Consider the following 15893-nt stretch of genomic DNA (forward strand, 5'->3'; position numbering starts at 1 on the left):
TTGTTCTGTTTAAATGTGCTATCGTTATTTTATTTAATAGCTACAGACATACACTTAGCAAAAAAATCTTAAATTATTTTCATTAATTTTATCAAATGTTTGCTCTATACATTTTTAATCAAAAAGCTATATCATCTGAATCTTGTAAATTTAACGTGTATCATAAGACTAGTGTTTTATATTACTTTTAGAATATTTATAAGAAATATTAACAGTTTTTGAAAAAAAACTTTTGAAAAAATTAATTTCGCAGACCTGTGATATTAACATAGCATGCTACAAAATATATAATACTTGCTATTAAGGTACATTATTTGATGACACTGTATAAAATAGTTATTTTTTTTTTCACTGCTACTGCCTGATAGTATTTAAAAGCAAATACTTGTGAAAACTACATTGCCTAAAATCTTTTTCTTTCTATAAATATGGGAAACTTCATGGTGTGGTTTCTGGTGTCTTAAAAATAGATTTTTAAAAACAAAAAAGCGTGCTAAGTTTTAAGACATGTGCGGATATAACCTTTTCACTTCTTTTTTTAAATAATTTGACATAAAGGATCACGTGGTAATATTGTAAAAATAGTTTTTTTTGTTATTTTTTATCAAGAATACGTAAAATGATTGTAGGTACCGAATACGTGCAGAATATCATATTTGTTTTAATATATTCATTTAGATTTATTTTAGAAATTAGTAAACTATTAAAAATGTAATATAAAAAATCGAATGGTTCGTATTAAAAATTTTATATTGCTTCTTTTGTGCTATTCCAGAAAATCATTTAAAAATATTTTTATCAAAGTTTTTGCGTAACAGTGTGACTTTGCGTAGTAAGTTGAACAACCTACGTTCTACTTTTTGCACATACCGTAATTAACTCCAAATAATCACACCGTCACCAACTCACCGTTGTTGCTATATCTGTTTACGCAAAAAAAATTAGGTCATTGCACTTTTTTGAATGTGATGCATCCACAGATTATTATTCTAAAATCTGTATGTGAGAATGCTTGTATTTAATATTTTAGCTTTAGGTAAATCAGCATTAACAAATTTGAATTTAACAATCATTATTGAATTTTTTTTGAACGGGTAAAAAGCTTATCAACTTGATGTTATGGCTTATTCGATGTATTTTCTCTATTTATCAGAAATTTTACTTATTATTTATACGTTTGTAAAGTCTTAATTGCCTGGTATTTTACCAGTAAATATTTAATTTTTTTATTAATAAGCTACACTTGAAATATATTTTTTTCTATGACAGCCATGTGTTTATTGCACCTGTCAAAAATATTAACGATGGCAACATCATAAATGAGAGTTTGCTGTCGTGCGTGAAGTTTGTAGCATGTGATATTTCATGAAGTGTTAATTTTTTTACGAAAAACTAATAAAATATTGGACTGTTTTGTGCCTGAAAGTATTATGAAAGTATAACTATTAGTGCTCCAAAACTTGTGAATAGTGTAAATAGTGTTATTGTATCAAAATAATATTACATGGATAAAGCCGTCACTTGAGGTTGTTAAGGTTAGTGCTTTTTTCGTCTGTTGTTTGTCTTAAAATAGATTTCAGTGCGGGTTGCAATGATATTTCAGATTTGTTTGTGTAACGGCTTCATGTGACTTTTCGATTTTTTCATGAGACCTTGAACTAGAAACTTGTATCAACCTTTTTCGTTATCAAGGTTAGGATTGAGTGCGCGCGTTTTATGTCATTCTGCTGATGTTTATTTTGCTTTACATAATTGTTCCAACTTTCAAATGTATCATTTCAATATTAGATTACTCAACAAATAGTGTTATTCATTTTGATTTGTAATTGAAATCATTACATCAAAACTTATTATGACTTTTCGGACTTAACCTCAACACGTTTATGTTATTTTTTTCACGAGTTTCGTGTTGTTAAAATAACCGTTATGCACTGTAAGTGCGGGAGTCGTAGTCGGCTTGTGGTATTTGGATGGCGTTTTTTTGGCAAGAATATAATGTTTGTGTCACATGATCCGAAGCTTTTCCTCATAGTTTGACATTTCGATGTAATTTTAAACGCGTATCTTTTGACAGTATCACTTATCGGCCCTTGATTGATAACAGAGAAATAACCGATTTTATACGCGTTTATATGAGATAATAGTGAAAATTGAGATGGTTATTTGTATAACAATTTAATGAACTGATTAATTTTAAAATTGTTTGTAAATTGATTGATTGAATCGTAAATTTGTTATTTAATGAATTTGGTTTTAAAAAATAGTCTCTTGCTAAGATTAATAAAATAATATAATGCACACACATTATGTTAAATAAACAAAGTTAATATTATAAATGCTGTTGTGAAAATTGTTCTCAACAAAAATTAAGTATAATCATAATAAATTACTCCAAAACAATAATAAATATAACATATTAGTAAATCTGTGGGGAACTTATACAAATATACAAATAAACAAATAAACAAACTTGAGTGTGTACATTTAATTGAATACAACCCAGAGGAAAAGACATTCTAAATTAAATTAATACATAACGGTAGACTGAAATGTAAATTAAAAATTATACAAATGAAACTTGAATATTTATAAGGTTATAATAGTAAATGTAAAAAATAATTAAAATGCCGTACTAACATAACATAATAAGTGCATAAGTGTGTTTGTCTTTCTATAACAGCAAATGATTGACATAATTTTATTAATATTTCGAGTTAAAAATACAGGAGCAAAGGTAATAGAACCTGCATTTATTATTATTTTAAAATTGTAATGTTTTTTGAATTTAGAGAATATTTTAACTCCATATTTTTATAGTATAGAAATTGGTTTTATTTCAATAAATAATTTTAGGCACAAGGGATATAACATCTCAGTTGCCATGGACCATACACCACCAGGTGTATTGGCAGTGTAAGGAATGTTTTTATTACAATGACAATGTGTATAGTTGGTGTTAGTATTATCATCAGGTTTATGTATTAGGCGTCTAATTTATTTATTTTTTGTTCTTATTTGCAATTAGTCGTATACTATAAGCAGATTTGTTGCAAGTCGTTTAGTCCTATCTTGAATCTGTATATCATGTCATTACAATTGTTTATTGTAGCTGATAGTTGCTAATGGGGTCGTTTGTATTATCTAATATTAAATAAAAACATTGAATAAGTGTTAGAGAAACTTTTTGCCACTACTCAATGTGCAGTATAAGATTATTAATGGTTTGGCTGTTAATTTATAAATAAATCAATATTATAAATAACAAAAGATATGCCAATTTTAAAATTACATTTATAGTAATTTAATTAACGAACTGAAAAAAATAACCCGGTTGTTAAATATATACTTATGAAGATTACATTTTAAAAATATAATATTGTGACTTCAGACACATACAATGTGAGTAAATTTTCTATGCCAATATTTATCACAATCTATTCTGCACTAAATCCCTTTATGTTTTATTATATGTCGTCACTGCCCAAGTTGTTAAAACAACACAACTTATGTGACCCCTATTGTACATTGATGGTACTATATCAGAAACCTTTATTCAAGACATCCAAACAAAAACATATAATTTTTTTAATTAGTTGAACAATTCATGCAGAATACGAAGAAATCAAAGACTACATGTTATGATTAAGATTTTTCTGATAAAAGTTTTACTATGTATTGCATCAAATTCTATGTATGTATGTGTGTCACATAATATATTTACATTTATTTTATGAGTACAGGTAAACCTATGCTTACCTTAATTAGTGTACTATCAAGTATGTATCTATATTTTTGAAAGTTGGGACAATAGGACAAGGGAAAAGTATAAGAAACAATTAACTAAGTAATATTAACATAGTCTAGATTATTTGCCAAGAATTTCTCAATGTTGTTGTAATATGTCAGTAAATAATATTCAACACAATTGTACCTTAAAATATCCTTGCTTGTTGCCAAAAATGAGTTATAGGTTTCTTGTTTATTTTTTTTTTGTATTTTCTTTTAATTTCTATCAAACAGCTGTTTTGTGTCAAATTAACATTTCTTATTTGTTTATTAATGGCCAGTATTTTCTTCAAAGTTAGTTTCAATAACAATGTTTTTTTATTGTCTATATCATTAAAACATATTTTTGAATGAATTGTTTTTAAACAATATTGTATTTCATAACCTATTAATTATATTATTTGTAACAATATTTCATACCTTTGTAGAAATGGAGTCGCATATATTAAATATGTACCATCAAGCTCCATACCGAACTATTGGGCATAAGATAATGCGCTCTACGAGTGAATCACTTTCATCGGAAAGCAGTTGTAATCAAAACAGCCCAGAATACTCTCAGAACCAACAGACCAGTCAATATGAGGATGAGAGTAATGAGGGCGAATATTGGAACCACAGTCAAAGCCACCGAGTGTGGAGTCAAAATCAAAATGTGAGTTTATAATAACATTGCTCAAGGTAACAAAAATTGCATGCACTCGCAGAAAATACAAGAAAGTATCTTAAATATGGTAAGTTTATTGATTATTCTTAACATTAAATAATGAATATGTTAATTTTCAGGTTAATATAACTCAATCAAATCAAGACACAAGTATAGATGAGGATGAAAATATAGAGATTCAAGAAGTATCTATAGACGATAAAAATTCAGAATCCAATGATCAAATGGATTTATTAGAAGCTGAAAACATGGAAGAAAATTCGCTCGTTGAAGGCGATGATTATGATGTCATACAAGTTTTCGCTGTTGATCCCGATTTGGATCTTGAGGCTTCATCTGATGAAGAACAAGATTATAGCATAAATGACGATGCCAACGATTCGGATGATGGTGAATATTTAATACCAGAAGATAAAACCCATAATGAAAATCTTCTTAAACATGATAATCAATCAAACATTATATGCCAAGATAGCTTAGGAATCAATTTTGATACACCTGTAGTCTCAAATGTGGATGAATATTTTATAAAAGATAATGAAAAACACATATTGGAGGTTAAGGATGAGCCAATTGTTAAAGATGTCGATGAATATTTCATTAAAGACAATAAAGAACCAAAATCCGAACCAGAGCCTCCGAATGTTGATGACTTTTTTGTCAAAGAAAAATTGCCAGAAGAGACTGATTTTCGGATATCAAAGACTGTTCCTAATGTTAATGAATTTTTCGTTATTGATAGCTCTACTGCTGTCAAAGAACAGGAAATTGAAGAAATTGATGATGAACATGCGGATCCTGTAGCAGAAGTCTCAATAAATGAATCTGACTTGGAAGTACTTCCGAATATCGAAGATTTAAAGCGTTACCTTTTGGAAGATATGCCATATACAAAACTGAAAAATGCGCAAAAGGCATGTTCAGTGTCGCTTCCTCATTCACCTATGCATAATATTTGCATGGATATAGATGCAAAAACTTGTTTAAGTTTTGAGGACCTCAACCTTGATTTGTCCGATATTACTTTTGAAAGTGACAAGGAGAAGTCAGGAACGAGTGTAAAAAGCGATGACCTACCGCGTACTCTAACAGAAGAAGATGTTAACAGTTTCCTTATAACTGATAAAGCAGGATCAAAAGAAGTTGTTAAAAATGAAGATGATTTCAACCCCCAAGATATGGATATTGATCGTCCGGTTGATTCAATAATTAGCAATGTTAATCCTGCTTCTCCTATTGCAATACCTGACGTAAAGCGTACTTCCACACCAATACCAGCACCAAATGTCTTGGAATTTTGCATAGAAAAAACTTCTGTAAAGAAAGAGCCAGATATAAAAGTAGAGACTGATGATTTTGTTGATGTTGAATCTTGCAATGATGCTGTTATACCGGTTTTGGAAGCTAATAATTTGAATTCACTTCTGGAACAGTTTGAAGCAACTGAAAAACTTAACATTAAACATAGTGAACCAATTGTCAATGTGAACGAGCCAAAGGTTAAAAGCTACACAAACTTGACAAGTGGTATGCGATTACAGGATGCTGGCGTTCAACTTAACAAAACGAAAATGCGACAAATACTGGTAAGTACCAATATACTTACGTAATTTTCAGGTCTTTTTAAAGGGGATGTTATCCTACCTTATAATTATTACAGATGCCGTCGAAGGTTAATACTGTGATCAGGAGATCACCCAGCCCTGTTCACTCTGATCATGACTATTGCTCGTCGAAAAAGCGTCACAGTCTTCCTAATCTGAAGGGAGGACAGAGTTTACTAAAGCCTGAGGTTTTATCCAGCAACAGCAGGATATTAAACTCCAGGCATAGGTCTTGTAAGAATAAAAAAGTCGTGTATCATCTTAGCAGTGATGATGAAAGTGAGTCGAGCAATGCTAAGAAAAATAAAATTATAAACAATCGTGCTAGTGATGACAGTGACATTAAAACCAATAAAAAATCTAGTATAAAACTAAGTGTTAAGCCGCCGGTTAACTCTAATCATCGTAAGAAAATATCACACGCCCATAATGTTTCAAACGATAGTGGCATGGATAAAAGTAACGGTTCTGTGATGGTGAAAAATGCTTGTAAAGCAAGTGATACTCCTTGTAGTCAAAATTCTAACGGTAGCATTAAGTTAACTATTAAAAATAAATCTGAGGTTATAATCAAAAACTGTGATGCTAGGGACATACATAAAGATACGGCCATTGAAAAACCTAAAACTAGTAGCTCTTGTAGTAGTAGTTTGAATAAATTACCGACCAATATAAACATTGTTAAAAGTGTTGAACCATTAGATAGAAATAAAAATAAAGATGTGAGTTGTGTAGACAAGTACGTTTTAAATGTTAAACAAGAAGTCAATTCAAAACCAGAACATTTTTATACTGCTTTGTTTAGTAATAAACATGATGTGCAAGTTCCGCTATCAATTGATGTAAAGAACGAAATCAAAACCAACGATGAAGAATGTAAAGCAACGGTTGATATCCCAGCTGTAAGCGAAATTGAACAACCGCAAAAAAAGAAAAAGCTGAATCTCCAAGAGTATAAGTTAAGACGCGGGGTTAGTTCAAATAATAGCTCAGCACAAGTTAGTCCAGAAGCGATATTTCCGGACATACCTGGCAATCTTAATTTTGATAAGGATTTTAAGATTGCGATCCATCAAGGACCTTCTACTAATGTTTTACTTCCTAAGGAGCATGCCAATGCTGAAGTTTCAAAAACTATTTTTGATCCTATCAGAGAAGCTTCTAGGAAAATATTAATGAATAATAAAAAGCAAAAAGCTGAAGCAATGAGAAGAAGGGATGAAGATATCGTTATGAGCAAAATACCAAAAGTGGAAAATTTGGAACTACAACCATTAATTAGTGATGCGGAAATGATGAAAATTGTTGGCATGACTCCAGAAGTCTTACCTGTGCCAATAGCGACTCCAATTAGAGAAGAAAAAATTCAACAACCAAAAGATTACGATGAAATTGTTTTAGTTAGCATAGGAACGAATACGGAAGAAAAACTTTTGAAACAAGTGGAAAAAGTATCTGAGAGTAAAAAACGAAAGTCAGAGTCGCCAACACAAATAGAAAGCAAAGCAACTATTAATTTCAAAATAAAGAAATCTGATCATGTATTAAAGCATAACGTTTTCGATGCTGTTAAAAACCATAGAATCCTTGTTGATGAAAAAAATCGTTCAGATATTAAAATAGATAAGGAGAGATTCAAAGATATTACTGCCACACTTAAAAGTGTAGAGAAACAAGTCGAACCTAAAATCTTAAGCAATTCATTATTTGCTAGTATACAAGATGTGGTAATGAAAAAAGCTCCGACAACGTCTGCCTCAACATCAAATGGAGACCACAAAACATCTAAATTAAACTCTCCTGTAGAGAAACGTGAAGTGTTCAAATATACAAAGACGACAATCGTTAGGGAATACGATACCAATGCTGATCATGGAGAAGATAAAGTTATACTTCATTTGGAAAAGAACAGAAAGAAACCTGATCATGTCACAATAGACATTCAAACTGATTCAACTTCCGAGTTCATTGATTTAGCTAAAATATTTGATAAAGTAATTAGAAAAGAGCCAAGTGCTTCACCGAGGAAAAGAAACGATAGCGATATGTCAATGTCCAGTGAAGGCAGTCCAGTTCGACCTAAAAAGATTCAAAACGTTACACAGACCAAGTCAGATGAAAGAGTCGCAGCTGTTAAACCGAGAACAGAAACTAGACGACAGACGGAGCAATCTCAATGTAAAGAGAAAAGGTCTCGGTCTAGAGATCGATACGACGTTAAATATAGAAGGTCCAGATCGCATTCTCGAGGTCATAGAAGGAAACGCTCGCCGAGTCGTAATAGATCAAGATCTCGTGGTCGTTACCGCCGCTACAGACGGTCAGACTCACCCTATAGAAGGAAAAGACGATCAAGGACGAGGTCACCGTATCGCTCCACACGACGATCCCCATCAATCAGAAGAGACTACAGATCGAACCGTTCTCGTTCAAGGTCGAAGCACGTCGACCAAAATAAATCGAGAAGTCCAGTTCCTAAGAAACGGCCGAGTCCGCAATACAATGTAAATAATAATGAAAAAAAGCCCGCAAAATCTTTAACGCCACCGTTACGAAAGCCAACTGTGTCTGAAAGTTCCGAATCGTCAACATCATCCAGGTTTGTAAGAAATCGTATTTTATTTGGGTGAAATAAGGAGAAAAATATTGCCTACGAATCTTTTTCTTTCCCTATTAATTTCCCAAGATTACCTTAAAAGAAGCGTATGCCCCGTGGCTTTGTTATTCTGCAACGTTTTAATAAGTTTAGAATAACGAATCCAAAATCAAAATATACAAATACATGTGATTTAATATGATGTTTAAAATATTTAAATGAGTAAGTTAAAATGATTATATAAATTTATAGTTCATCGTCATCAAGTAGTTCGTCGGCGTCGTCAAAATCTAGAAGATCATGCAGTTCGTTCAGAAAAGATGATACGTACAGGGCGAAGAGTTATCGAAGTTCATATAGCTCAGAAGATAGGTGAGAAAAACATGGTCAAAGTGCTCACGTCAATTTCTATCTTAAGATCAGCGATTTAATCAAGAATTTTTTTTAACTTGACTTACAATTATTAATTTGGAACTTCCATAAATTTTATATTAATAATGGCATCTGAAAATAAATGTAGGTGATAGGTAGTATCAATTAATGATATATCATATCTGTATTTTATGAAAGGTATCAATGAATTTTATATGCGTAACATATTTGTTTTATGAAAAATATATTTTATTTTAGGGAGAGCAACACGCCCGTTGAAGAGAGACGTATAGTCTTCGTAGGAAGGCTAGAAAAGGACGTGACAAAAACTGCACTAAGAGCTCAATTCGTTAAGTTCGGACCCGTCAGCGAAGTCCGCTTACATTCTAAGGAAGATGGGTAAGATATTAGTTTTTTTATTAACTTGAAGTCAGAGAGACAAACGGTTCCCACGATGATGAATTTTCACCTTCCTTACATTCACCCATAACTTTGCGATCTAAATCCATCCATATTCATCTTAATTTAAACGGCCTTATGTATCATTATAATTGGAACACAATTATAAATAATTATGTTTGACGATATAAGTCCTGATGAGTGGGTATTAAGCAGTACAAACAATTTTTAATTGATATAACTTTATTTATAATGTAAAATTATTCTATTTAACTACTTATGTCCTCTCTAAAGTTTCAAAGTTCCGCCTACACGTTTGTATACATTCAAAACGTCATTCACGAATTCACAATGAATGCCACAGATTATGTAGATGACAAGTTATTGTTGTTATTTGACTTTGTCCTTTTATCCTGTCATTGGAATTATTAAAACCATAAACGAACTTTCACAAACCGTATTGTACTATTAAATCAATGAAAAAATTTCAGTGATACAGATTAATAGATTTTCGTTTTATAGAACCCGTTACGGTTTCGTCACCTTCCAAAGGCCAAGGGATGCTTGGTCAGCTGTGGAAGCAGCAAGCTCGTTCCCACAGTACGATGTAGGCTTCGGAGGCCGCAGAGCTTTCTGCAGGCAGAGCTATGCGGATCTTGGTAAGTTTTTAAAAATATTGAAAATATAATTACAGGACCAGGATTATTACATGATTTTGGACCTTCAACTTTTTATAACCTAATATCTTCTAGTACTCTTGATAAAGTATCTATGTTAGTATAAAAAAGGAAAGCGACTCATACAATATTTTATTTTTAACAGATGGTCTAGAAGCTAAGTACACTGAGAGCGCATTTCACGGCCAAGCAGCGCTACCAATTCGTCGAAACGACGATATGTCATTCGAACAAATGTTACTAGATATCAAAAAGAAATTAAATAAACGAAAAGGTGATAAAAATCGACACGATGATAATACGGCTTGACGATTACTTAAATTTAGCCTCATTTCAATTAACCGTATAGTGTTAACCGCGTTACCTGCGCTTGTCAAAGTGACGTCTGACGCGTAAAGTTTTCGCTCATTGACTGACGGCTGTCAATGTCAAGTTAGTGATGCGTTCCGTTGTGCAATCGAAAAGACATTTTGATTTGTTGTGCTCTCAACGTACCTCTTTAGTTAAATTGTTTTAGTACATTTTTTTTCTTTAATGGTTTATTTTTGTAAATAGTAGTTTAGTACCGTACATAGTTTTATGTACGATTTTTACGCTACCTCTTATGTCTAACAGTCCATTGGCATTGTTATTTTTTTTGGTTTTATTTTTAATCAGAAAATTTTAAATTTTGTTTGTCGTGATGAATGTTTATTTAAAAAAAATAAAACAAATGTTTTTTAATTAATTATCATAGCAATATCTTGTGGAAAAAAAATCCATAGAGGCTCATGTAAATTTTTAGAACTAACAAAACAGTTGGATTCAACTTTTGTATGATTTAAATTTGTTTTTTTTAATTTCTAAACCTAGTTTCGCTTAAATAAATTCACTGCGATGTTACCTTCAATTTATAATTACAATTGTTGTATTTTCGTTTTAAAAACATAATCGTATGAATATTACGAATTTTATGTATATATTATCTGTAAGTGTATAACTCATAGCTTATATAGTTATTTTAGACTTAAAATGTATGATTTACTTAGCCACAGAACCGTGGTACAGATTATGTATAAAAAATCCAACAAGGAATAAAAGTTTGCAAAATTAAAAAAAAATAGTTTATAATAAAACCTTTTTTGAGAACAAATCTTTAAAAAAAAAAGTAAATGGTAGCTAGAGTGTATACATGAAGAACAAAATGCTTCCAATGCTAATGCTAGTGCCAAAAGTTGATTTGTTCCTAATTATTTTTAAATTATAACAGCTTTTTAATTGGGGTTATTAAATATAGGCAGCTTCAATGCATATTTTTTATAAATTATAATGTAAATATATTTTGCATTCATGAAATCTATACCCATAGACAATAAAGTATCACTACAGCCATAGACTGCGCTTTTTATTCTATATACAGATGTCCAGTTTTAAAAATATTAGCTTTATATTTCGAACAACCTAAAATCAAGCTTTAATACTGCCCTTTTTGTTCCTGATGTATGTTATAAGCAAATACCGTACATTATCGGCTGATATTTTAATAAATTTTAAAAATAATATGTGCCTGCTATTTTGTTTGCATAAAGACATTTATGCTTATCCCGGTGTATGGAGTATTAAGATTTCATTATTTTTAATTAAAAAAAAAAACTTTGCCAATTTAAACGCAGACACAAAAAAATATATAATATTGACAGTTATGACTAAATATGTTTTTTATATCTGTAGATATAAAAAAATGGTATATTAATATATGAAGTGTTGAGGACTGCATAGTACCGGATACAAATAGGTAAAATCACATAGTATTGAGTCATACAGTATGCAAATCCAAATATATTTTATTCACGTAGGTTTTACAAGCACTTGAAGAATTTGAACCATCAGCGGTTCTAACAACCACTAAAAACTGTACGGTTCTTTCATTAATAAAGTTACACATATTAATTGTATTAAATGGAATCTTGTCCTTTTGTCTTGTAAGACTTATTTACATTTTGAATAAATTCTACTAAAATATTTAAAACTATTAAAATAAAAGTAGAACTAAATTATCAGCCGATAAAAACTCGAATGTGCGCTCTCTTATAGTACACGTGTCGTCAGTTATTAATACCGCTTTTAAAGACTGCTAATACAGACTGCATAGACTTGAATAGCTATTCGCCTTTTTTTATTAGATATTTACAAAATAAAAAAAATTAATTATACCCCTATCGGTTTTGGTAAAAGTTTTAAAAACAAACCGTGTTATACAATGTTATCTTAAAATATGTCATACTGCAAAAAAAAAAAAGAATTTTAAAAAATAAAATCTTTAAGGAATTAAACTTTTTATAATGATTCATTTTAAGTCATATTCAAATTAAAAAAAAAACTTAGATAGATATTTCTTTGTATAATTACTAACAACATTAAAGTGGACTATACCAATAGTTGAAGAATTCAAATGTCGCATCGACGTATATTCAATATTGCGTTAGTTATATGAAGAAAAAAAAAGAAAACCTAGTCAATGTAAGTAGATGATATTGTGTTTTCTCGTTGTGATGATATTTATTTTAATTATAATATTAAGCATATTTAAATATGACTATGATTTTAAATTTTAAGTCCATCCGTTAAATTTTAAGCCCATTCGTAGCTGAGATTTTTTTAACCTTACTTGGCAACACTTGCTGTACTTTACAAAGTTAACTTTAAGAAAGGCTGTAAAATTTCAAGTATTTTATAGCAGTAAAATAATTTAAACAATATATATATCTGTTATTGAATATATTAAGTCTCTTAGGACCTTTTGGAAGGAATTTGCCACGCTAATTGCTAGATTACCTTTGGCAACATTTTCGTTAACTTTAAATATAATTACATGCCTTGTATACGTTATATATAACATGAATAGTAATCACAGCCATATTTGAAAATCGAAATTAATTGTGTTTAATATTTTTTTAAAAGATGTTTTAGGTATTATTAAAAGGATACTTTATTATTTTATCATTATACATAATAATTAAAAGACTTAATACTCATAATAAAAAAAAAAAACATTTTAAACAACTCATGAGGTCGTAATTCTATTTATCATTTATTTTATCTTTCATTTTTCAGTTAAAATTAAAAAAAAATATATATATATATTTTTCTTACATATAAGAACGATAAATTAACGCGGCAACTTTTGTTACACAGACAATGTCAATCATAACATTAATAATGTTTTACGCGTTTATTTATAATAATAATTATGTTTCTGATTGGTCTCGAAGATTATTAACTTTAATTATAAGGATGTTAATTGTCCACTTCAATAGAATTTGATTTGAGTAAAGAAACATTAGAAATATTTAAAATTTTTGAATTTTTAAAATGTTAATTCTTTTTATTTAAAAAGGTCTCCCAACCGAATTACATAAAGCAACTTTTGAATAATTGTTTTTTGAACTATGTACATAAATTAATATTAAATAAGATATGCACAAAATTTAAGTATTATTCTCTAAACTACAATTTCTATTAAATTAGTTTAAAAGGACCTAATGTCCTATACACTGCATTTTCTCGTTAAATTTTGATATTGCCTATTTCATACAATGGCACATTGCTTAATTCTTCTTGCCTTTCCGCGTCAGGAAATATAGACAAAAATAATTATTTAAATCGGACTGGTACTTCCTGAGATGATAACGTCAATTCAAACAAAAATATTTCAAAGCTTTATAATATAAATGTAGTTTAAAATATAACATAAATTGGAATAATTATACTGAAATAAAACAATACACAAGATTATTTAGGAATGGTAACACTTTAGGAAAATTAAAGGTCAGTTTGGCTAAAGGCAATGTTCCTCATAAACTGTTTATAGAGACCCAAAAAATTACCAAATAATGTTATTATTAAAATGACAACAAATATTTAGTTTTATTTCTGTTATATATTACATTTATTACAGAGGCACACAAAATATTAGACACCTTGCTCTACACATAATTAAAAAAAAATTAAACAATAGGTTCTCATAAAAGTTGAGTCATCTTTACAAATTCTATTGAAGTAAGCTTCAAATTAAATTTCGTTTAATAGGAATTGAATACGAATTATGTAAATAAATATAACATGTAATAAAAATATACTTTATCAATCATAAAACAGAGTTAAAAAAATTTGGAATTCACTTAGAAATGACACGTGTATAAATAATTCCGTTGTAAAAATGATCCGTGACTTCTGTATGTGCATTCGACGGATGCAGTAAGGTTGTTTTATACGTAATGTTGTTGAGAATAAAGTATTTTGAACAAAGATTGATTTTTATTTCAAAAAAGGTGATCTTGACAAATCCCAAAATGTATATATATACTTATAATTTGTTTGTAATTAATATAATATTTCTATTGTTCAGTTTAATTCTTTATTGAGATAAAAATAACTAATTGGTGAGATAATTGTTTTTCTACGTTAAAGATTGTTTTGATGATGTCTTAGGCAAATTATATGAAACTTAATATTAAAATTCACACACATGTACATATACATATATGTATATATAATAAAGATTATAAGGGAGAGATTTTAGTAAAAAAATAATTAATTTCCATTTCATATTTGATCTTTTTATTGATATATCAATTTTATTTAAATATTTAAAAAAATAATTGCGGTTCTAGAATCAATAAAAAAACCTGTTATGTTTTTTAATAATAAGAAATTATTAATAAAAAAACATTCTCTATGTATAGTACTCTTATAGCACCATCTATTACATTTTTTGTAAACTATATGTCAAATATCACATCACATAGCTTTTTACTGCTGCTCAATAAGAGATGGCGTTAAAAATAATCAAATAATGAACCATAGCATATTCGCAATAATTTACATGTATTTGTTCTTTTACTCAAGAAAAAATCTATTAAATAGTCTAATAATTATGTTATATAAACATTTTTAAATTATCTTTTACTTAACTTTTCAATACTAGATGGCGCTTACTAATGGATCTTTGTAAATAAATATTCTTATTAGCTTGAAAAAGTAAGATTAGTTTTTGTATTTTTTTCATTTTGACTGAATTTATTCAAACCATCTATAAATGTTGTGTATGCGAAATAAAATACATTTTATGTAACAATTGCCCATATATTAGCCGGCGAATAAAGAGGCCATATAGGAAGAAAGGAAGACTGGATACTAAAAATAAAATTATCTATTTTACATACTCCATTTTATGTTAACATAGCCCTTTATGATGAGGGTGTCCAGCTGGTGAAGGGACGGCATTCTAAATCGGCCGGCGAGAGCTGAGACGCATGGGATAATGGGATTGTAAACATATGCAAATTTCGTAATAACTTCATACCACTGAGATTTTTTCGTGAGAAAAACTAACATTTTATATAGTATGCAAAATCCCGTCGAATCACGACGGGATTTTAAATACGAAACCTCAGAGTCTGCAGCCTTGTAAGCTAACTGCCGGCAGCTAACCTGGCAATTAAACATAACATTACAAATAATTAATATTTTTATAACGGACGTTTATAAGTATTTACATTATTCAACTCATTAGTAAGACCGACTTAAGAATGTGGAACCACAGTTTAGAATCTACATTATAATATTCGTGTTAATAGACTCGAAAACATAGGATTTTTTTATATATTAAGTAAGTATTCTTATGAAAATCGCCTGCGTTATTGAGAGCAGATATTTTTGTTTAAGATTTTGAATGTCAATTTTGACTCCTTATATTGTCGGTAAAAAATATTTTATTGTAGGTAATAACGATTCGAAGATTTACGTTATTT

General features: G+C 29.5%; 2 protein-coding genes across 4 annotated transcripts in view; one reads left to right on the forward strand and one right to left on the reverse strand.

The window, feature by feature from the left end:
- Positions 1–3988, reverse strand: part of LOC126778118 (uncharacterized) — a 20782-nt gene extending 16794 nt beyond the window's left edge. Inside the window, exon 1 of one of the 2 annotated variants that reach the window (XM_050501516.1) lies at positions 3932–3988. The gene's annotated coding sequence lies outside the window, so the exon portion shown is untranslated. The remainder of the gene's footprint in view (positions 1–3931) is intronic. The other variant, XM_050501515.1, reaches the window with a different exon arrangement.
- Positions 1345–11476, forward strand: LOC126778075 (uncharacterized). 2 transcript variants are annotated; one of them, XM_050501432.1, is made up of 8 exons: positions 1345–1535; positions 4215–4441; positions 4573–6039; positions 6114–8656; positions 8906–9025; positions 9284–9424; positions 9947–10083; positions 10247–11476. In XM_050501432.1, the coding sequence occupies exons 2-8, from the start codon at positions 4217–4219 to the stop codon at positions 10408–10410; spliced, it is 4797 nt and encodes a 1598-aa protein (XP_050357389.1). In that variant the 5' UTR covers positions 1345–1535; positions 4215–4216; the 3' UTR covers positions 10411–11476. The 2 variants fall into 2 exon arrangements, with proteins under 2 accessions (XP_050357389.1, XP_050357390.1); XM_050501433.1 differs by lacking the exon at positions 1345–1535 and adding an exon at positions 1618–1692.
- The last annotated feature ends 4417 nt before the right edge of the window (positions 11477–15893 follow it).

Source organism: Nymphalis io, chromosome 25, assembly GCF_905147045.1.
Source record: "Nymphalis io chromosome 25, ilAglIoxx1.1, whole genome shotgun sequence".
Lineage (NCBI taxonomy): Eukaryota > Metazoa > Arthropoda > Insecta > Lepidoptera > Nymphalidae > Nymphalis > Nymphalis io.